Source organism: Macaca fascicularis, chromosome 14, assembly GCF_037993035.2.
Source record: "Macaca fascicularis isolate 582-1 chromosome 14, T2T-MFA8v1.1".
Lineage (NCBI taxonomy): Eukaryota > Metazoa > Chordata > Mammalia > Primates > Cercopithecidae > Macaca > Macaca fascicularis.
The window spans coordinates 123,227,277-123,250,532 of record NC_088388.1 but is presented as its reverse complement, the minus strand read 5'-3'; the positions used below and the strand labels follow the sequence as shown (position 1 = coordinate 123,250,532).

Genomic DNA, 23,256 nt, shown 5'->3' with positions numbered 1-23,256 from the left:
ACCACTGTCCTAATTGTGTTATTCCACTTTTAATGATTGTCTTTTCCCCATAACACTCATTCCTGTTTTTCTACTCTAGCCCCAAATGAAGGAAAAAACTGAAGACCTAAAAAATCCGAATGTTGGCTCACACCTTTAATCCCAGCACTTTGGGAGGCTGAGGTGGGCAGATCACTTAGAGTCAGGAGTTCAAGACCAGCCTGGCCAACATGGCGAAACCCCATCTCTACTAAAAATACAGAAAAATTGGCCAGGCACAGTGGCTCACACCTGTAATCCCAGCACTTTGGGAGGCCAAAGTGGGCGGATCATGAGGTCAGGAGTTCGAGACCAGCCTGGCCAACATGGTGAAACCCCATCTCTACTAAAGATACAAAAAAAAATTAGCCATGTGTGGTGGCACACGCCTGTAATCCCAGCTACTTGGGAGGCTGAGGCAGGAGAATCGCTTGAACCCTGGAGGCAGAGGTTGTGGTGAGCTGAGATCGTACCACTGCACTCCAGCCTGGGTGACAGAACAAGACTCTGTATCAAACAAACAAACAAACAAACAAAATCAAATGTTAAATGTATATGTCTTGTGTTTGACACAAGGAATGACCAGCCTTGCTCTCTTTCTCGTTCTCTCTCTTTTTTTTTGTCCATTGTACAATTCCTTGATGTTCCACTGTCTAATGAGCTTAGAATTTAAACATTACAAAGACAAGGAATATGATTTTTTCTTTGATTTGCCGCAAGTATCTAACTTAGGCAAAGAAGGAATTTCAAGTTTGGAATCAAGTGACTTGTTTTCTAACTTCGTCATAAACTATGTGACTTGAGACCAAAGGACATTAATGTTTGTGGTGTGTTTAGCACTGTGCCTGCCACAGGTAAAGTCTCTAGTAGAGTGGAAGCTCCCTGCGGGCAAGGATTTTTGTCTGTTATTATTATTATTATTTTGTCATCGTTATATCCCCAGTGCTTAAAATAGTAGGTATCAATAAATATTTGTTGAATTAACTAATGAACATGCAAGCTATTTTAAAAAATTGTTTAATCTGCCTTTGGTCTCAGTTTCTTGATCAGTAATATGATTATGCTTCTTGATCAGTAAGTAACATGTTTATACTACGATTATGAAGATCCTTTCCACCTCTAAAACTCTTTAGCCCAGCACAGAGTCATTCACAAAGATGTTCATTAAGTGTATATTGCTGAAAACAGACAGACTTGGAAAGGTATTTCTCCTAGCCTATGGGCTACTGACTGCACACAAATGTGCAAGCTGCAGCCATTCCCCTACCCCCACCCTCTCTCTACTTAGCTCTTATTTATGTCTGTGGTTTTCCTTTTTTTGGTTCCATATGAAGCACCTACCCAAGACAAGGCCCTCCCACACATGTGCCTCCCCCTTCCCCCCAGCAGGCTGCCAACCTGCTTATGCAATTCTGGGGCGTTGTATTCTTTTCTTAGAGCATTTTGCTCATGGTAGCTGTACATCTCCAACCCAGTAGGCCTTCTGGGTGATCTTTCATTGTCATGTAGGTTTCATGATCACAGTAGGTTTCATGATATTTGAGCTGAATCATATATAGCTCATAAGAGAGAGCTGAAGATTTTTAGTGACTTGCCTGTTATTCCAAGAGCAGGATAAATAGGCCACGGAGCTGTGTAGGCGACTCCATTAGCTGTGCTGCCCTGTTAAGTATAGCCGAAGGGGCCCTCATCATTTGTAGCTTCCAGGGAGGAAAATGTCAGCCTTGTTAATTCTGATTCTCTTTTCTGCCTATCATTTTTGTTTAAAATGCTTAAAAAGATCTTAATTTTGTTAATTATTATCTTTTAGGTAATTTGGGGTCTGTTTTATTCAGCTACATTGGGATATAATTTGTTTTATTTTTTTCCTTGTTAAGTTTTGATGAGGAACACGCTGAGATAATTTGGATGGATGTTTGTTATTAATAAAATACTTCTATATAGGCTGGATGTTAAAAATAGGAACGATCTCGTTAAAGCGAGTTCTTATTCAGTCTTGTTAGTGACTCTCTAGAATAGAATCCAGTTTCTAGTGTGCTTTATCTTGTCCTTTTAGTATAATTTAGCTTGTGGAATGGGTAAAATTGTGACTGAAGACTTTTGTTCAGACATGTTGACCTTCTGTCTCTCACTGACCTTATTTATGTGTCTTGATTTATTTGAATTTACCTGAGAAGGATGCTGACTTGTCATGAATATTTATAAGGGCTTATTTAGAATTTTTGATGCAGTACACTGGTTTGTCAAAAAACTGTGATAAGGGGCATTATTTGAAGGAAATTGGCATTAGTGCCATGGAAAAGGGGAGATAGGGAAGGGGAAAAAGATTAGGGAAGGCTGTTTGGAAAGAGGCATGCTGCTTTATTCCCAGCCATTAGGAGTGGGCGTGGTAATGGAAAACAGGGAAAGGAAGTGGTTTATTTTTCTCATAAACACCATCTATAGGGTGCATGAAAGGAGCATTTTAGTGATTTAGCGGGACAGAGCCCAGCGTTAGGGCCAGGCCTGAGAACAAAGACAAATCAAGAGCTCTGAAGGGGAGGGAAGACTATGGTCTGTTGGTTGCTTTGGGCTCTGGGAATTTTCCTTAGTGGTCATCGTGTACTATGATGCATCTGTTGGAAACTGTTCTTGTTATGTTGCTTGCCTAATTAGGAGGGAGAAGATCCAGTTTTAGACGATTAAAGGGACTTAGTATGTTAAAATTCTCGTGCATAAAGACTGTATGTTCTTTGCTGTTTCACTTGATCCAGTTGGTGTTGTATCTCTCCAATGATGCTCCCCTCAGTGTTTGCTAAATTTTTTAGGTATTGGTTTTCGCTTTGCTTCATACATCAATAATGATATGGTGCTGCAGAAGGAGCCTGCTGGAGCAGTGATATGGGGCTTCGGTACACCTGGAGCCGCAGTGACCGTGACCCTGCACCAAGGTCAGGAAACCATCATGAAGAAAGTGACCAGTGTGAAAGGTAAGGCAGCCCATCTTCTGTTCAGCTATTGCCCGCTTCTGCCACCTGCTGGATTATCTGAAAATGAATGCTAATGCTGTAGCTCACGTTATCCATCCATCCGTCTGTACATCCGTCTGTCCATTCATCCATAAAAGTTATTTGAATTTTGCCATGTGCTGGGCACTGAGGATACAGAGAAAAATAAGACTGAGTCAAAGTTCCTGTTCTCAAGGAACTTACGGAATAATGGGAATAGATACCAAGTTATATAGGACAGTGTGATGAATGCTATGATGAAGGTACATGTGGGGTGTCTTGGGGTACAGAGGAGAAACATTGAACTCAGACTGGGTGGTAAGGGAAAGTTTCCACAGAAGATGATATTTGAGCTGAATCACATATAGAGGACAGGCAGTATGGAGGAGAGGGTAAGAACTCTGGTAGTTCTTGCCCAACAACATTCTTACCTTCTTACATTCTTACCTTAAAAAATCTTTTTTTTTTTTTTTTTTTGAGACAGAGTCTCGCTTAGTCGCCCAGGCTGGAGTGCAGTGGCGCGATCTCGGCTCACTGCAAGCTCCGCCTCCCGGGTTCACGCCATTCTCCTGCCTCAGCCTCCCGAGTAGCTGGGACTACAGGCGCCCGCCGCCTCGCCCGGCTAATTTTTTGCATTTTTAGTAGAGACGGGGTTTCACAGTGTTAGCCAGGATGGTCTCGATCTCCTGACCTTGTGATCCGCCCGCCTCGGCCTCCCAAAGTGCTGGGATTACAGGCGTGAGCCACCGCGCCCGGCAAAAAATCTTAAAACCCAAGACTAGCACCATGTAAATCCCATTTCTTATTTTTAAACCACAGCAATTCTTTGGATTTCTAAGTCAGCATCATTTACTGACAGTGCCATAATGTAAGAATGTAAGACTTCATATTGGTAGTCTAAAGCTCTGGAAGTTACTGCTCTCAGGTCCTGATTCTGTCATTTCTATGGCTGAATAATCTTGGACATGTAATATAACATCTCCGTGTCACAGTTTATACGTAAAATGGAGATCGTCATGATACCTACAGGATTACTGTGAGAATTAAATGAATTAACACTTGTGAGGTACTTGTAACAGTGCCTGGCACACAACTGCAGGGTAAGTTTTAGTAGTCATGATTGTTACTATTACTATTCTTATTTAGTCAGTCATTCAAATATCTGTTGAGAGCCTACCATGTGCTCTCATGATTGAGACATTGTGCTAGGTACTGGGGATACAGTGATAAGTAAAACAGGTATGTCCTCTCCCTTAATGAGGCACGCGGGTTAGACAGGAAGACAGTAAGCAGTTACAATTCAGTGTGATAAGTGTGTTAAGTGTGATAAGTGCCACAGTGAGGAAGAACAAGGTGCTTTGTAGAGAATAGGGATAATTATGTAGTCTGAGGCTCATCTTAAGAGGTGAGCAGGGCACACCAGGTAGTGGGAATAGCCTGGCAAAGGCATGGAGGCCTGAGTGTACCTGGGCCATGGGAGAGATGCCAGGCAGGTTGGGTGGTCTGGAACACTGGGGGTGTAGGACTGGGCAGATGACAGGAGATAGGTTGGAAGGGCAGGGAGGCTTGTCTGTCATTGCTAAGGAGTGTATGTTTTATTCTAAACAGACAGAGTTTTAAACAGCAAAATAATATGATCAGATACTTTAGAAAGCTCACTCTGGCAGCACTGTGGAAGATGGATTGGAGATTAGTAAGATAGAGGTGGTGGGCCCTGTGGGCAGGCTGCTATGATATCCAGGCAAGAGATGATGACGGTTTGACCTCATAGAGTAGCTGTGAGGATGTTCAGGAAGGTGAGAATTTTCAGTTTTCATGAGCAGGGAGATCTTACAAAGGAGTGAGTCTCTGTCTAGAAGAGGTAAAGATGTAGAAGCCGGCGTGGAGGAGATGAAGCTAGAAGTTATGGGATGCAGGAAGGCACGCTCAGGGCTGGATGTTACAGATAGCTCTATAGCTGTGTGATGTGGAGGTGAGAATGAGACATATGAGGAGGCTGCTCAGAGGTGGAGGTGGAGTTCAGGTGCAAAGTGGTGGTTTGAGCAGTGGCTAGCATATATATGTGACAGGGATGCTTGTGGGAATTGCACTGGCCCCCGAAAGCAAGGATTGTCCGGTTAGTTTTATCAGTATACAAAACTGGTGATCCAATCCAGAGTGATCCGGATCCTGATGCAGTCTCTTCAAAATTCATTTCCATTCAGCAAACATTTAAAAATACTATATGCCAGGCATTGACATAAGGTAAGTGCTTCTAATTCTTGGGTTTTAAGACTTTTTAAGGTAAGAATGTTGTTGGGTAAACTAAAAGACTGAAAGGGAAGCTTCAGCTGATTGAGACATGCTTCTCTGTTGGATCTAAATGCTGTCGGTGACTTGCAGGATATCCTGAAAGTGAAGGATTCAAGGGACTCTTCGTGCTTTCTGTTTGTGCTGGGCCACCTTAGAAATGAGGAGCACTGTGTACAAATAATGGCACTCTCAGTAAATGATGCTGACTTAGAAATCTAAAGAACTGCTGTGGTGTAAAAATAAGAAGTGTGATTTACATGGTGCTAACAAGTTACCAATAAATATTTAGGCGACAGAGAAAACACAGTGCTGTAGAGATACATACAGAAAGCGTACAATGTTGTGTAGCATTTCAGTTTAAAAATCCTCGTGCATTGTTTTTAGATTTTTCTCTCTTCATGCCTGTTTCAGAAAACACAGTGCTGTAGAGATACACACGGAAAGCGTACAATGTTGTGTAGCATTTCAGTTTAAAAATCCTCGTGCATTGTTTTTAGATTTTTCTCCCTTCATGCCTGTTTCAGAACTAGTATTTGAGGTGGGCAGAGATGAGGCAGGAGGCTAGGTGGAATGAAAGGTAATAATTAGGGGAGGAGCCTCCCTTTTCCTTTACAGTGATTGCGAAGCTGCTCATTTATCTTGAGTTGAATTTGATAAACACCGAGTGAGGGCTTACTGTGTCTAAAACACTGAGCCAGAAACCCTAGGAAAGTAGAGAGAAGAATACAAATAGTGCCCATCTCTCAAGAACTCACTCCCCCATTCCATCCTTTCACATTTAGTAGTTTAGGCTCAAGTAGTGCTCCAGCTGCTTCACTGCAAGGGGATGTATCATTCGTAGTTAAAAGAACCAGCAGCAAGTTAAGAGAATTGAGTGATTCATGGGTACGAATGATAATTTCACAGGAAAAGGGGTTGATGTTATTGGTGGTGGTGGGGACCTGTTTATTAGACTTTCCACATTTACTTGGTAGAAAAGGGGAAGATATTTGAGTTTAGAGAGATCTGCAAACCTGCTGCAATGGGTATCTTGCTTTGTTCTGCCCGTGAAGCAAAATAGATGAAGTGTTAATTGGAATAAAGGAGGTAGACATGTAAGAAATTTCATAGGCAAAATATGTCTCTCAAAAGACATACCACAGAGAATACTGAAGGGTGGATTTCTGGTTTAGATTTTAATGAGGACTCTGAGATTTTCAGCAACATTACCTGAGTTTGTTGCTTTGTCTACCTCTGGTAATATTTAACTTATTACCCATAGTCCCCTAGAAACCCAGAACAAAGTAAGATATAACAGCATAAAGGTGGTTGTCCAGCAGACTGACACTGAGACTTTGGGAAAATTAACACCTGAGTGATAATTGGGACCATGGTCAGGTACTGGGTTGGTTCCAACGATGTTGTCAAATGAGGTAAGAGGATTCTTTTAGACACGAGGAATACAAGCAGGGAAAACCAGGCATATCCTCTCACTTTGACATACATGGTAGGGGTGTATGTATGTAGGTGATAAAATGGGGGTGTGTCTGTCTATATTTGTCATCATGATTGAGGTAAATAGATATATTTTCTCTACCTTAAAATAATACTAAAGCCTAAAACCCTCCCTGCCCCTGGTTGGCATGCATACCAATTTTCTTTTCTTTTTTTGAGATGGAGTCTTGCTCTGTCACCTAGGCTGGAGTGCAGAGGTGTGATCTCAGCTCACTGCAACCTGTGCCTGCCAGGTTCAAGTGATCCTCCTGCCTCAGCCTCCTGAGTAGCTGGGATTACAGGCACCCGCCACCACGCCTGGCTAATTTGCATACTAGTTTTCTATGCTGCATAATAAATTGCCACAAACTTAGGTGCTTAAAACAACACTCTTTTACTATCTCACAATTCCTGCGGGTCTGAAGTCTGGTTATGGTTTAGCTGGATTCTCTACTCAGGGTCGCACAAGGCTGAAATCAAGGTGTGGGCCAGGCTGTGTTCCCGTTGGAGGTGCGAGTAGAGAGTTACCTGTTTCTAAGCTCCCTTGCGTTGCTGGTAGAATTCATTTAGGTGTTGAGCTCATGGCAGCACCTCTGCTGTTTCAGATCTCTGACCTCTAGATCCTCTTTGAAAGAGCTCACCTTATTATGTATGCCAACCCAGGAAAATCTTGATTTTTATTAAAGTCAAATGATTAGGGACTTTAATCACATCTGCAAAATCCCTTCACCTTTTCCATATAACATTATCTAACACAAGAGTGACATCTCATTCCCTTTGCCATTTTCTGTTGGTTGGAAGCCAGTCACAGATTCTGCCAGCCACACAAGCATGTGACTTTGGGGTGTCACCTTAGGATGTGTCTGCCACCACAGGCTATAGTGTAAGTAACTTGCATGGGCAGTTTTAATGATATAAAAGCACTTAAGCTTTTTTTCCTTTGCATTCATATTTGGTGGTGGAGATGAACTTAAGATTACAACAGAATAAATGTAGTTTGGTGAGGGGCAGTGTAGGCAGTAAGGCCTTCTTGACTTCCAAGCCATTTCCACAAACCACTGAGCCACTTTGCAGCTAGTGAGGAACTAGGGTTCTGTTGGGTGGGGGTTGGGGGGGAAGTGAACGGGGCCTCTTTTTTCATCTCTAGGTTGTTCTCGGGAAGGGAATGGTCATGGATAATTTTCCTTTTTCTCTTCTTGGCATCTGAGATTTTGGCACAATAATAGAACAAAATAATTAACATCTGATATGAGTAGCAAAAAGAAAAAACAAGAAAGCACTTTATGACTATGTCTCTAGACAAATTATTTTCCTTTTTTCCTTTGATCGTGTGCTTGTTCTTCCCATTTTGAGGTGGGAGTGAATTGTGAGGTGGAGAGAAGGTGGAGACAGAGAGTTTTTCACTGCCCTTGGCTGGAATGTGAGAAGAGCAACAATAAGAAATAGGCCACCAGAGGCCAGGTGCGGTGGCTCACGCCTATAATCGCAGCACTTCCAGAGGCTGAAGTGGGTGGATCATGAGGTCAGGAGATCGAGACCATCCTGGCCAACACGGTGAAACCCTGTCTCTACTACAATGCAAAAAAAAAATTTAGCTGAGTGTGGTGGCAGGCGCCTGTAGTCCCAGCTACTTGGGAGGCTGGGGCAGAAGAATTGCTTGAACCCAGGAGGTGGAGCCTGCAGTGAGCCGAGATCGCGCCACTGCACTCCAGCCTGGAGACAGAGTGAGATTCCGTCTCAAAAAAAAAAAAAAAAGGAAATAGTTCACTAGAAATGCTAACCCTTAGACATGAGAATGTAAGGCCCTAGTCAATTTGCATGGCTCTCTTGTCAGTGTAACCCAGGGATGGGGTTTACTACCTACCATTTAATTGATGGAGTACATGGCATACTAAGCACTCTAAGTAGCTGTATAATGAAGGAAGGGAATTAATCTTCCTAGGTGGCACAAGAAAAAATTTAAGGAAGCAGAGATTTGAGTGCACTGAAAATGAAGATTTACAGAAACCTGGGCCTGGCCTGGAATTGCTGATAGCAAGTCATTAGGGCCCAAAAGAAGGATGGAGAGCAACTTGTTCAGAAAGCCGATCCACATCAGTAGAAAAGCAGCTAGATGGTGAACTCTTTGTGGTTAGTGACTCAAGTTTATTATTTGGACTCAAGCTTATGGACTTCATGGGTCACCACTGTTTCTAAAAACTCTTAACCAAACTTGATTGGCCTGTGGTGAGCTCTATTTCAACAAACCAGTCCTGAACTGATAAGCCAAGGGCTAGGCAGTTCTTATGAAACATGGTGGCTTTTTGCCTTTTTAATCCCACCCTTGCTTTTGGTCTAAGAAACAGTCTTCACAGGTGCTGCTGTCCTTTGTATAGACTTACATAGGAGCAAATCCTTATTGTTTTAAATGAACTGTCTCTGAGTTGGTTTAACCATTAGTAACCTCTCTGGAGTGCATCAGGGTTTCCCTGACTTGCCTGGAAGTTAACTGTTCTTAACACTTGTTATTGTCAGAGTTTACTTTACTTTTTTTTTTTTTTTGAGATGGAGTTTTGCTCTTGTTGCCCAGGCTGGAATGCAATGGTGCGATCTCAGCTCATGCAGCCTCCACCTCCTGGATTCAAGTGATTCTCCTGCCTCAGCCTCCTGAGTAGCTGGGATTACAGGCACGTGCCATCACACCCTGCTAATTTTTGTATTTTTAGTAGAGACGGGGTTTCACCATGTGGGCCAGACTGGTCTCAAACTCCTGACCTCAAGTGATCCACCTGCCTTGGCCTCCCAAAGTGCTGGGATTACAGGCATGAGCTGCTGGGCCTTGCCAGAATTTTCTTTTATCAAGTAGGAAAGGAAAAATACTAGAAACTAACATCTTGAGGACTAGCCCAGGAGGAAGTTTTCTGAGGTCTTTGTGGAAGTTGGAAGGCGGTTCCTCTGGGAGGCAGTTCTTGGGAATAAGGCTCAGGTCTTGATGCCTAGTTCTCTCTACTCCTTAGGCCCTAGAGGGAGTCATCCTCTGGTTGTAGTAGGATGGTATTGCCATGTTTTGCCCAAATAGTTTGGCATTGTCTTTTTATTACTAGGTAGCAGAGTTTTTTAGAACCTCTGGTGAAGGTAGTTTTCTTCACCAGCCATGTTGTCTGGGTTGAGGCTAAGTGTAAATACCCAATTAACAGCAGTGAATAGGAATCAATTGTATAGCAATAGAAGGCTAAGAAATAGTCCTAGGTTTTCTGGGGGTTGACCTCACCATCATAAGTGAATAACGTTGGTGGCAGAAGGGCAGAGCTCCAGTAAGATGTGTCAGTACAGGAAGCCTGGAAAGACCTTGGCAAGCCTGGAGTTGGGACAGATTGGAGTGTCTGCCTGCTCAGAAGTGTGAGCCATATGGAACACATCACACCTGTGCGACACAATCTGTCCTAGCTGCCCACTGTTTCCAAAACAGTGATTTTTCTGGTTTAGGTGAATTATACATTTAATACGTTGACGTGTGGCTACTGATGGTATAAAAACAATACCGAACATTTGGTTTTAGATTTAATTAACCACTTAGGGATGGGAGTAGCAAGCTCAGTTGCTTATGCTTTTAAGAGGAGCAAGCATGCACCCTTCCCCTGATGTCTTAGGGCTTTTGGACATTTTCCCCAGGACTCTGAGAAATCCTGTATGAATTGAGTTTTTATTAGTCACCTGTTGTACATTAGGACATCTCATGCTTCTGCTTAGCTCTTGCTGATTGGAAAGAACTTTGCAGTGTCTAGTACATAGTAGGCCCTTGGATGGTATTTTTAGAATTATTATTCCTCGTAAATTGGATGTAATCATTTTAGGATGCTCCATTTCCAGTTCTTATCAGTCTTTCCCTTTGAATTTACTTTGATCTGATGGGTATGAATTATAAATCAGTTCATATTCTTTGGCATAATGCCAAGAGTATTTATTTTAAAATGTTAATTCTCATTTTTTTTTTTCTGTTTTCCCAGTCTTGTTTTATCAACCTTGTTCATGTTGTTTGGTTCTCCTTGGCACAATTTTTGCCATTTTGAAGATATTTTCCTGAAGCTTCTAAGTATGTTGTTGGCAGGGGTGGTCTGGTGAGTGATGAGAGGTAGGAGGGTAATAGGGTGGTTCTAGGGAATATGCTATGAATTTCTGAAATAGGGTCTCAGATAGCTTCTCATCTCCCTAGTTGAGTCCCAAAGCCTTAAGTCTTGTAAATAACTCTGTGAAAATAATTAATTGGGCAAATTGGAATATCTTTTTCACAGAGACATTAATTTATATGCCTCCCACTACTTTTTGATGTGTCAGTTTCTCCACTCAACAGTTTGCTGTTCGGAAAACCCAGACCACTGGTAGTGTTAATCCTTGTTAGCAACACAGGAGGAGGTGGGGAGTGAAGGCACAAGGGTGATACTGTCAAGCCAGGGGAAGTTCCAGATTATCATTGATTTTCTCTACCCTGTGGTCACATTCGATTGAGTAATTGCAAGTTAGTTTGGGGCACTATAAGATGAAATTATGTTAATTTTGACAGCTGGATAGTATAATAAGAATTTCTCTTTTATGTTTTCTATTAAACTCTTGAATTTTAATCTGCATGTATTTTTGTCTATCCTCATTTAGGATTATAACTGGGTAACTTACTTTTTTTGTAAATGCTTCAGTTAAAAGTAAGGAGGGATTGGTACAGATTAAGGATAAAAATGCTGCTGCTCGTGTTAGTTCTATCCTCTTAGCTGAAATTTGGCCAATCTTCATAGCTTTGAATTCAGTTTATTACAGAGGCTGGGAATAGCCACAAATGAGTATAATTGGGGTTTAATTTCATTTTAATTGATTGATTAATTCCTTGGCGTCCTGTTACTATTTCAGCTCACTTTGATACCTGGATGGTGGTACTGGATCCTATGAAGGCTGGAGGACCTTTCGAAGTGATGGCACAACAGACTTTGGAGAAAATGAACTTCACCCTGAGAGTTCATGATGTCCTGTTTGGAGATGTCTGGCTCTGTAGTGGGCAGAGTAACATGCAGATGACTGTGCTACAGGTAATTTGGAGAGTCTCAGCAATAATACATAGTGTTGGTGATGAAGAAGGAAAAGAAGGAGGAATAAGGGGACAACAAGGAGAAACAGGGCTGTTTCTATTTAGTGAGTACCATGAACCAAGATCTGTTCTAAGTGCTTTGAATGAATTCATTACTTTGACTTAACAATCTTAAGAGATAAGTTATTGATTAAATTGGTAGTTATTGATTGGTGTTAATGTATTCTATATAGGTTAAGAACTTAGAGGCAGCATTGTTTTCTCTAGCACTTTCTCCAAAACTGAGGTTCTTCTCAAGTTGATTTTTATTTTCTTGCCTTTTTTTTTTTTTGAGACGGAGTTTCTCTCTTGTTGCCCAGGCTGGAGTGCAATGGCGCAATCTTAGCTCACTGCAACCTCCACCTCCCGGGTTCCCAAGTAGCTGGGATTACAGGCATGCGCCACCATGCCCGGCTAATTTTTGTATTTTTAGTACAGATGGGGTTTCGCCATGTTGGCCAGGTTCATCTCGAACTCCTGACCTCAGGTGATCCACCCGCCTCGGCCTCTCAAAGTGCTGGGATTACAGGCGTGAGCCACTGAGCCTGGCCTGTTTTCTTGCCTTTTAATAATTCCTTTGAGAAATATTAAATTTGAGATGTAAACCTGAGAGTTGAGAACTAGACCATTACTTCAATTCATCTCTTTTAGAAAAATTTATGAAATACAATACGTTCATATACTCTATGATTTATTTTGTTTCTATTTCTTAGTTTTTTCTGTTTTTTTCTTTTTGTAGTCTACTACTACATAATGCTACTAAAATGATCTTGCTCTGAACCTATCTACTTCATTTCATCATTAGTTTTCTGATTTAGAATTTAAATTCTTGCATTGAAGTCTTCCTTATCAACATTTTATTTACTCTTATGTTCTGTCTTACTTGTATATATGGAAGGCCCCCCCCCCCTTTTTTTAAGAGATAAGGTCCTTCTTTGTCACTCAGGCTGAAGTGCAGTGGCATGATCATAGCTCACTGCAGCCTAGAACTCCTGGGCTCAAGGGTTCCTCCTGCCTCAGCCTTCTGGGTAGCTGGGCTTACAGGTGTTAGCCACCATACCCAGCTGATTTTTTATTTTTTATAGAGATAGGGTCTTGCTATGTTACCCATGCTGGGCTTTTTGAATTAAAATGTTTATTAAACTGAACTTTGACTGGACTCTCTTTTATCATAAGAGAGTGGGAGCAAAATCAAAGTTTTATTTCTCGATAGAAAGGATGGTTTTGTATAGAAGCAGAATTGCTGTTAACTCATTAAGGAAAACAGTGTTTTTCTTAATGCTGTAATTGCAGTTCCCTGTTTGCACAGAAAGGCATAGACCAGATCTGTTTGTATCTATATAGTCGCTTTCTCAACAGCAGTCTATGCCAAGGGATCCCATCCCATTTTCTGTCAAGCTAAATCAGATTTTGATTGTTAAGAGTAAACATATTTTTTCTGCCTAGAATTGACCCCTAAGCATCTTCTGTATAAAGCTAGGTCTCCAAGCTCTGGGATATAGGGGAACAGAAAAAAATTCCATCTGAAACATCCAAGTGTTAATATTTATTTTTTATTTTTGTTTAAATCATGCACTTAGTTTGCAAGATAACATTTTAGGTGCTGACAGTACCAAAAGCCAAGTTTCCAGTCTCTTAACAGTCTGTGGAACCTTATTTTTTGATTAAAAGGATGTTCTACATGGTTTCCCCTTTATTCCTTTTGCTCCTTTCCTCCTACAAACCCCCAACACACACATACATCACACACACATATCACACACACACACACACACACACACCCGCGAGTCTTTCTCCTTCCCTCCTTCCATGTGACTTTTCTGAGGAGGTAAGATTTCCACTATAACCTACCACTCTTCACATTCAAATCGAGGAAATGGCAGATTGTATGCCCATCTTGTTGTTAGGGTAAAGTGGAATTTTAAAATTGAGTGTTATTTATAACGCTGAGTGAGATGTTTATAAATGGAGAAGAGTCTAAATGTTCATCTGTCGCCTCCTAAGTCAGGGTAGGTCTTAAGACTTGGATATTTCTAGTTATGCTCAGAAAAAGATGGCCAATATCCATCAGGAAACCCATTTTCCAATATCTCAGAACTCCCCACATTCCTGTTTTACAAACAGAGAAATTAAGATCCAGAAGAGAAGGGCTGGTACCACATTCCAACAAAAGATTCACAGGACTTATGAGGCTGGCTTTTTTTTTTTAATAGTTATCTCCTCAATTTTAGAACTGCTACCATAGTAGAAGGTAAAATAACTTACAGAATTTCCAAATTCTTTTAAGTAAATAAAATTTCTGTCCTTCTGTGTGTGCGCACAGACACACACTCACATGCATGCTTTGCTCCCCCATGCAGACCCCATGCCAAGATTCTCTGAGGAAATAGATTCTTGACGTGTCTTCATTAATTCAAGAATGTGGTATAAAGGTTGCAAAATGAACACCAGTGAGCAGCTGCTTTGATGGTGAACGGTCCAGTCCCTAGAGAGGAAGCAGTGCTCTCTCCCAGCCTCTGTGGCGTTAATGACTTCAAATACCTTGGTATTCATTTACATCCTCATTTAAATACTTGGTAGAAAAATAATTACACTGCGGTGTTTGATGAGATGAAATCTGATCTCAGCAGATGGAGTAAGTCTTCCCCTTTCATCAGCAGGGGAACCAAGTGTCATTTAAATGAAAATCTTCCTGCAATCTCTTTATTCCTAAGTTTGCTGCCCATATCCCCGAGGAAATGCTTTCATCAAAAAGGCCTAGTCATTGGGAAAGGATACCAATTTCTGAAGTAATTGTCATTACATTGTCAGGTACGGAAGGAATGGTCCCCTCCCCCATTTTTGTTGACACTCTCTGTGGCTTTCAAGTTTGGGCTTGAAATTACACGCAAATGTGAATTGGAAAATGGAAGTTTTCCAGTCAATGTTTTGGATCCAGTTCCGTGTGCTGGTATCAATACAGGAGAATGCCAACCATTCTGACTCTATCGGCCTCACAGTACTCTACAGTGTTAGCAACGGGTCTAAAAGACAAGTAGCATGTTCTCCCATGCTGCCTCCCAAGCTGGCGTCTCACTGCGATGAGGCACTTGAGTTCCCAGTCAGTGCGGAAGCTAGTGTGGGTGGAGAGAATGAAAGCAGTTTCATCCACTGTTTCCATGGAAGCAACATAGGATCCTGAGTGCTTAGTGCAGAATTGAATTCCAAAGGAGGTGGCTTTTTACAGGTACTTGCTGCTGAAAAATAATTTCCCTGCCAGATATACTGTGAGTGCATTAACCTGTTCTTACTCCTTCGTGTTTACTTCACATTAACCTGCCAGGTATGATCCTGAACAAACAGGTCTGGATTTCCTATGGAATTTTCTTGAGAATGGGAAGACCAGTAACCCTGATAGCCTAGAGCTGCTGCTACCAAGGGAGCATTTCAGGTTGTGACTCCCACTGTGACCAAAAGAGCTATCTCATTTCCATCTGGCCATCTTATTGGGCACAGCCGGCTCACTGGCAAGTCCAGAGAGATTCAAGGGGCAGCATCTTTCAGTGAAATGCACCATGGGACACTCGGCTGCTTCAGTGTTTCTCTTACGCTGTGGCTGGAGGGCCAGCTGTATTCTCTGCGGTGGGTGGGTGGGGGTGGAAAGCGAGCCAGCTGCACACTCTGTGACCAGTGGCCAATGGAACGTACCCAGCCTCCTGTGCCTCTCACTGCTGTGGCAGCCCCGACTCAGCTGGAGCACCTGCTCCCTGAGGCGAGCGGTAACTGGGCTTCCTGATGCTCCTGTTGGCCCTTTGTTTTGGGAGAAGCTGGGCCGGTCCAGGGGGATAGGAAGGACTCAAGAAGAAACACACAAATAAAAAAACAAAACAAAATATTTCTGATATATTTGTTTTAAAATAAAAAAATAACTGAAAAGTCAGGATGAGAGGAAATAGCACTTGTGCATAAGTTCATAGAGCAATGATGCTTTACTGGACTAACAAAGAAAGAACTGAGGCCAGGCGTGGTGGCTTATACCTGTAATCCCAGCACTTTGGGAGGCCGAGGTGGGTGGATCACGACGTCAGGAGATCGAGACCATCCTGGCTAACACGGTGAAACCCTGTCTCTATTAAAAATACAAAAAATTAGCTGGGCATGGTGGCAGGCGCCTATAGTCCCAGCTACTCAGGAGGCTGAGGCAGGAGAATGGCATGAACCCAGGAGGCAGAGCTTGCAGTGAGCCGAGATCATGCCACTGCACTTCAGCCTGGGCAACAGAGCAAGACTCCAAAACCCTAAGCCACTCCTCTCATACTCCTGACAATTGATGAGGTTTAATAAAGTGATTTGGGAAAACATGATTTATCTTTGGATGGACCCTTTTCTTTAATTCCTTGGGACTGTTCTGAGCTGTTACCCTGAATACCATCTTTCCAGTCTCCATGCCTCCCTTGCTTTTCTTTGGTGAATTACCAAGACCGAGATGAGGATACCGTCAGCCTGTAGTATCCACCAGTTCCACATGTGCAGATTCAACCAGCCATAGATAGAAAATATTTGAAGAATTAAAATTAAAAGTGACACACAACAATAAATAATACACATTGAACAAACAATACATATGGGTTGAGTATCCCTTTTCTGAAGCTGCTTGAGATTGGAAGTGTTTTAGATTTCGGATTTTTTTTTGGATTTTGCAATATTTGCATAGACATAATGAGATATCTTGGGGACAGGACCCGAGTCTAAACCTGAAATTCATTTATGTTTCCTATATACCTTATACGCATAGCCTGAAGGTAATTTTGTACAATATTTTAAAATAATTTTGTGCATGAAACAAAATTTGTGTTATTTATGTGTGGAATTTTCTGCTTGTTGACATCATGTTGGCACACTAAAAATTTTGGATTTGGGGGCATTTTGGATTTTGGATTTTCAGATTAGGGTTGCTTAACATATATAACAAATATTTACATAGCATTTACATTGCATTAGGTATAAGTAACCTAGAGATGATTTAAAGTATACAGGAGGATGTTTGTAGGCTATAAACAAATATGCCATTTTATACAAGGGGCTTGAAAATCCTCAGATTTTGATGTGCTGGGGTTTGGCCGGGGGTGGGAGTGTGTGGTTCCTGGAACCAATGCCATGTGGATACAAAGGATAACTGTATATGCATTTTGAGACTTATTCCAGTATGGTTCAGTTGTTCAACTATGTTTCAGTAGTTCAACAGTCATTTCTCAGCTGTGTTTCTTTTGAGCAGGCTTCTCTTGTGTGGTGTGGATTAGACAAATCTACCTCCTCACGGCCTTTTTGGTTCCACATAGTATCCTAAGCACCATTTTAAAAAGAAGTTAATTGGTCTGGTTTTGTGTTATGAGATACTTTTTCAGAGTAGAAGTATTTAGTTTCAAGGTATCAGAGTGTTGTAAGTGCTGGGCAATATTCTTTAGCCTAAGCTACTTCACAGCTCCTCTTGTCTAACATAGACCTGCTCCTTAAGATCACAGATTTCATTATGTTCCTACCCTCTTTGGGAACATGATTCATCATGGTCTCTTTTGGTAAAAGTGGATCAAGGTGATTCAGTCCAGCCCATTGATTTTGGTTTATTAATATGATCTCAGTATATTGAAGGCTTAGCAGCTCAGAGGATTGACGTTTACTAAGAGGTGTCAGGCTAGTTCACCACCAGCTAGGTTAAATGATGTTTCAATTTCTTTTCCAGGTATTTAATGCTACAAGGGAGTTGTCTAACACTGCTGCCTATCAGTCTGTCCGCATCCTCTCCGTCTCTCCCATTCAAGCAGAGCAGGAGCTGGAGGACCTTGTCGCTGTTGACTTGCAATGGTCTAAGCCCACCTCAGGTATGTGACAGCTTGAACGTGCTGTCTCTTATATAGTGGGTTAGTGCCCTAAGTGGATTCTGTAAGGCTGAATTTGGTTCTTATATGTCTATTTATTATTACTCATGCCTTTTATTCCTTTCTTATTGACTCTTCATCCTTCCTGGTGGTGACTATTTCAGGTTTCTTCCCAAGACTACCAACAAATCTTCCCTCTTGCTGTGGGGAAATGACTCTTCCTTCAACATCTTCAGTGAAAATATCGAGGCCCTTCGGCATGGGCTCTGCCAGCATCTCTCGCCAATGTCTTCACTCCAAATCCACTCCTCTTTCTTCCCTTGTTTCTATGTCTGTAGACAACTGACTGATCTCTTTTCAGGGCTAACTCTGATTTGGGTTCTCCTTTCTCCAGAGCCTTCTTTAATCCCTTAGGCACTGTGGTTTTCCCTTCAGTCCATTCAGCATGAGCTCTCCATTTCTTTCTTTCTTTTTTTTTTTTTTTTGAGACGGAGTCTCAGTCTGTCACCCAGGCTGAAGTGCAGTGGTGAGATCTCAGCTCACCCGCAACCTCCGCCTCCCGGGTTCAAGTGATTCCCCTGTCTCAGCCTCCCCAGTAGCTGGGAGTACAGGCTAAGTTTTGTATTTTTAGTACAGATGGGGTTTCACCATATTGGCCAGGCTGGTCTCGAACTCCTGACCTTGTGATCCACCCACCCCAGCCTCCCAAAGTGCTGGGATTACAGGTGAGAGCCACTGCACCCAGCCACTCTCCATTTCGTGACTGCTTTGTGTCAGGATCTGTGCCAGGCCCCAGGAATACAGCAGTGACCAAACAGACACACAGTCCCTGCTCTCTGAGCTTAGCCTTTCTTTTATTCTCAAAACACAAAACAAAACAACAGTAAACATCGCAAACACCCTTCTCAGATGCTTCATCTTTCTCCTTTGCTTTGTTAAACCTTTCTAGAACATCTTCCGTTTTCATTCTTTTCACTCTCTTTCCCTGTGTTCACTCTTCAGCCTTTGTCACCTGGCTTCTGCTTCCACCCAACAATTTGTTCACCTTGATGTTACTATCCTTCTTTTAATGAGAAAACTGAGACGTCTGCCACATTCGGCACTGCGGACCACCCCCGTTAGAAACTGCATGTCCCTCCTTGCTTGCCTGGTGCTTTCTTTTCCTAATTCTCCTCCTCTGTCGTCTCCGTCCCTTTTTCTTTGCTTCTTCATTCCCTTCCCTCAGAGGTGGTCCCTGTGCTCCCCCTGGACTTTTTCTTTTTCTCCTGTGCATGCTTTCCTTGGTGCTCAGAAGTTCCTACATTTACAAGTAGTAATTCACTTAACAAATATTTGAGTGCCTACTATGTGCTCAACACTGTTCTAAGTGCTGGGGATATCGTAGTGAGTAAAACAGGCCAGAATACCTGACCTTGTGGAGCTTACAGTCTAGTGTAAGGGAATACTGAAAGTGAATCATAAAATAAGTAAATTATAGACAAAGTGTCTGATGCTATCCAGTCTTACACTATCTGAATTCTCTCTATAAAAGAGCTCAGGAACTGAATGGATTCAGGTAAATTTTTGGATGAATCCTTTGCTCTATGAACTCTTACTACATGGTATCCAAAACTCAGGACTCAATCACATTTGGATAATGTATTATGCCTTGCTATCTGAACTTGTTTTCACTTTGTGAAATCAGAAGCTGAATGAATAAATGTGGATATCACAGGATAGGTTAATGGGTGACATGTGCTAATGAGACAAAACAAATAAATATGTGAGGGAAGGGAGGCAATAGGAAGTGTTTGTGCTGGGATGGGGAAAGGCAACATTTCAGTAGCAGCCTGAAAGAGGCGAGGCAATGCAGATATCTAGGAAGGGCACAGAGGATCCATCTCTCCCACTTTGGGAATCTCTCCTGCCTGCTCTTCCCATATATATATATTTTTTTGACAGAGTCTCACTCTGTTACCCAGGCTAGAGTGCAGTGATGTGATCTTGGCTCACTGCAACGTCCACCTCCCAGGTTCGAGTGATTCTTCTGCCTCAGCCTCCCGAGTAGCCGGGATTACAGGTGTGCCCCACCACACCCAGCTAATGTTTGTATTTTTAGTAGAGACGGAGTTTCACTATGTTGGCCAGGCTGGTCTGGAACTCGTAGCTTCAAGTCATCCATGATCTGCCTGCCTCAGACTCCCAAAGTGCTGGGATTACGGGCATGAGCCACTGTGCCCGGCCTCCCACCTCTTCTTCTGTTATCACATCACTGCTGCTGGGAAAGGTTTTCTGATTTTAAGGACTCTTGTAATTAGATTGGAGCCACTTACATGAGCCAGGACACTCTCCCCGTCTCAAGGTCCCTAACCTTAATCATGTCTACAAAGTGCCTTTCACCATGCGAGGTAACACAGCCGCAGGTTCCAGGGATGAGTGTGTGGACGTCTTTGGGATCTATTATTTTTCCTACACCCCACATTCTCATTCTCAAACATTTTCAAGTGGGTTTCCATTTTCTTTACTCCAAGATATGACTCCAACCTCCTCTCCAGTCTTATCTTCCGCTGTTCTCTTTTATAATCTCTGCTCCAGCCAAATACTCTCAGAATATTTCCTATTCTGTGTGGCTTTTCACGTATTTTTCCTTCTGCCTAGAGTGCCAGCTCTGTTTATTAAACTCCTGTTGATGGTTTAAGGCTTCCCCAGCTCTCTTCTTCCCTCCTGTTTACCACTCCCCTCTACCTACTGTCAGTGAAACCACAGCCACTCTCAGTCAGTCAGCAAACACTGACTCTCCATCATGTCCTGGATGCTGGGGATACAGACGTGAATCAGGTGAAGTATCTGCTAATAGTGTAGTGAGCTAAGGGAAACACTGAGCAGATGGTTATTGCAAGGTCTAGTGATGCACAGAGTATTGCGGAAGCGCGGTGCGGGGCGGGGAGGTCAGTCTTTATTAGGCCTTTTAGGGTCTGCCTCTCATTTGGTATTCTTTCTTTGTGTTAAAACTCTTTAATACTTGTTTGTACTTCTTGAGGCACTTACCATCTTTTGCCATATATTTTATTCAACTAAATACTTGTCTTATTCTTTTTTCTTTCTTTCTTTTTTTTTTTTTTTGTTTTTTTTTTTTGAGACAATCTTGCTCTGTCACCCAGGCTGGAATGCAGTGGCGCCATCTTGGCTCACTGCAAGCTCTGCCTCCCAGGTTCAAGCGATTCTCCTGCCTCAGCCTCCTGAGTAGCTGGGATTACAGGCACACACCACCACATTCAGCTAATTTTTTTGTATTTTTAGTAGAGACGGGGTCTCACCATGTTGGTCAGGCTGGTCTCGAACTCCTGACCTCGTGATCCACCTGCCTTAGCCTCCCAAAGTGCTGGGATTACAAGCGTGAGCCACCATGCCCGGCCCTATTTGCCTTATTCTATCAACTATAAGACCTATGAGGAGAGGTTCCATGTGTCTCTGTATCACTTTCCTCACTGTCTCCCATCCATCTAGTAGTTCCTGACACATGGTAGGTGCTCAGTCCATTTTTATTCTTTTGGAATTGATTTGAATCCTCACTATCGCACTGTCTACTTTTGGAGTGCCAGAGACTTAGCCATAGTCGGTCGTTAATAAACCTTGGGCTGAACTGATCCCATGCTGGTGTGCGCATGCATGCCCCCCTCTTCACCAGCTTTCTCCTAACATGAAATTGCTCACTCTTGCCTCTGTTGGTTACTGGGCAGTGTAATTGGATGAATGGGTTAGACTGTGCTGAGAATTTAAACACTGGTTTTGGCTTCTGTTGCTTTCCCTTTGGGCCAAATTTCCCATCACTTATCTGTCCGTGTTTTCTTTACCATAGCTCTTTATTTTTATTTTTTTACTTTTATTTTTTATTTATTTTTTTTGAGATGGAGTTTTACTCTTGTCACCCAGGCTAGAGTGCAATGGCATCATCATGGCTCACCGCAACCTCCGCCTCCCAGGTTCAAGTGATTCTCCTGCCTCAGCCTCCCGAGTAGCTGGGATTACAGTGCCCACCACCACACCCAGCTAATTTTTGTATTTTTAGTAGAGACGGGATTTCATCATATTGGCAGGGCTGGTCTCGAACTCCTGACCTCAGATGATCCACCCACCTCGTTCTCTCAAAGTGCTGGGATTATAGGTATGAGCTACCGCGCCCAGCCTCTTTGCCACAGCTATAAAATTGGATATAAAACCACCCAGAAAAAAAAAAACAAAACACATTTCTTTTTAAGCTGCCCCCTGCTTGCTTTTTCCCTTCCACAGAGCTCAGTGGGAATGAGTGGCTGAGTAAGAGGGGACACATAGAAGAGAGTAGCATGGGGACGTGATGGCCTTCCCACCTCTCACCTATTTGCGGGAGAGCGTTGATTATCCGAGAGTCTGTGGATCCTGTAAGTGATGGGAAGCACAGGGAAGCCTATTGCCTAGCCAGAGAGTTTTAACTTCCATGTTATGTAAGTGAATTATTTATACTCAGACTGAGAGCAAAATCGCTATCATATCTGCCTCTCTCCCAGGCAGAGAGTGCTATCTCCTTGTTATGAGAACAAGCGTTTTGAGCAACTGAAAAAACATGAAGACAGCTAAAAGGAAACTATCACTAAGGTTACGGTTTTCTCCCTTGGAAAAGATTCTCCTTAGGGAAGGTTTGGAAGAGATAATAGTGTTCAGACCAGCATATTGGTCTTGATGCTGTGTCTTCTCTGTGCCTCTCAATCTTATCCTACTTTTGAAAGTCTTAGAAAAGAACAGAAGAATGACCTCTGCCCACCCTTCTCACCTAGACCCACCTAGCAGCTGCAGTTTGTATCCATCGACCTTTCTCTGGCTCTTTTTCTTTAACCGTTTCTCTGCACAGAAAACTTAGGCCACGGATATTTCAAGTACATGTCAGCAGTGTGCTGGCTCTTTGGGCGTCACCTGTATGACACTCTGCAGTACCCCATCGGGCTGATCGCCTCCAGCTGGGGTGGGACACCCATTGAAGCCTGGTCATCTGGACGGTCACTGGAAGCCTGCGGGGTTCCTAAACAAGGGTAAGACAGCATTCTCCAGTCTGAGAAAGAGCCTACCAGGGAATTATGTAAGAGAGAGGGTCATGGTCCTCTGTGGGGAGTTAAGTGTCGAATGTATGTAATTTATTCATGCACAGGGAATGCATTATTCTCACGTCATTGCCACCACAATCGTTTGAGAACATGTAAAAAAATTATCTTTTTCCCTAATAATAGTAATAGCTGGTGGTTACTGAAAGCTTTTTATATGCCAGACACTGTGCTAAGCACTTTATATATATTCATTATTAATATTTTGAATATATATTATTATATATTAACATACTGAAGTATACACATTAGAGACCAAATTTCAGAGAGATTTAGTAACTTGCTCATGGGCGTGACTAGTAAGTGGCAAGTCTGGCTTCAAGGTCTGTGCCCCTCACCATTGTGCTGTATTGCCTAGAAGAATAAACAATCTAACAGGAAGAACAAATGTTGTAAACATGTACTCAAAGAAATGTATCAGTACACTG

At 42.5% G+C, this 23,256-nt stretch overlaps 1 protein-coding gene across 6 annotated transcripts in view; it reads left to right on the top strand.

Annotated features, from left to right (window-relative positions):
• Nucleotides 1–23,256, top strand: part of SIAE (sialic acid acetylesterase) — a 39,731-nt gene that overhangs the window by 3,140 nt on the left and 13,335 nt on the right. For 4 of the 6 annotated variants that reach the window (XR_012423841.1, XM_045370826.3, XM_045370825.3 and 1 more), the window contains 4 exons: nucleotides 2,826–2,987; nucleotides 11,649–11,824; nucleotides 17,582–17,720; nucleotides 22,582–22,759. Coding sequence is in view for 5 of the 6 variants with exons in the window: in XM_045370825.3 (XP_045226760.2) it covers nucleotides 2,826–2,987; nucleotides 11,649–11,824; nucleotides 17,582–17,720; nucleotides 22,582–22,759 (655 nt within the window). In the remaining variant the exon portion in view is untranslated. Of the gene's footprint in view, nucleotides 1–2,825; nucleotides 2,988–4,813; nucleotides 5,250–11,648; nucleotides 11,825–17,581; nucleotides 17,721–18,935; nucleotides 20,535–22,581; nucleotides 22,760–23,256 lie in introns of those variants that run through there. The other 2 variants (XM_065529160.2, XM_074015517.1) reach the window with 2 other exon arrangements.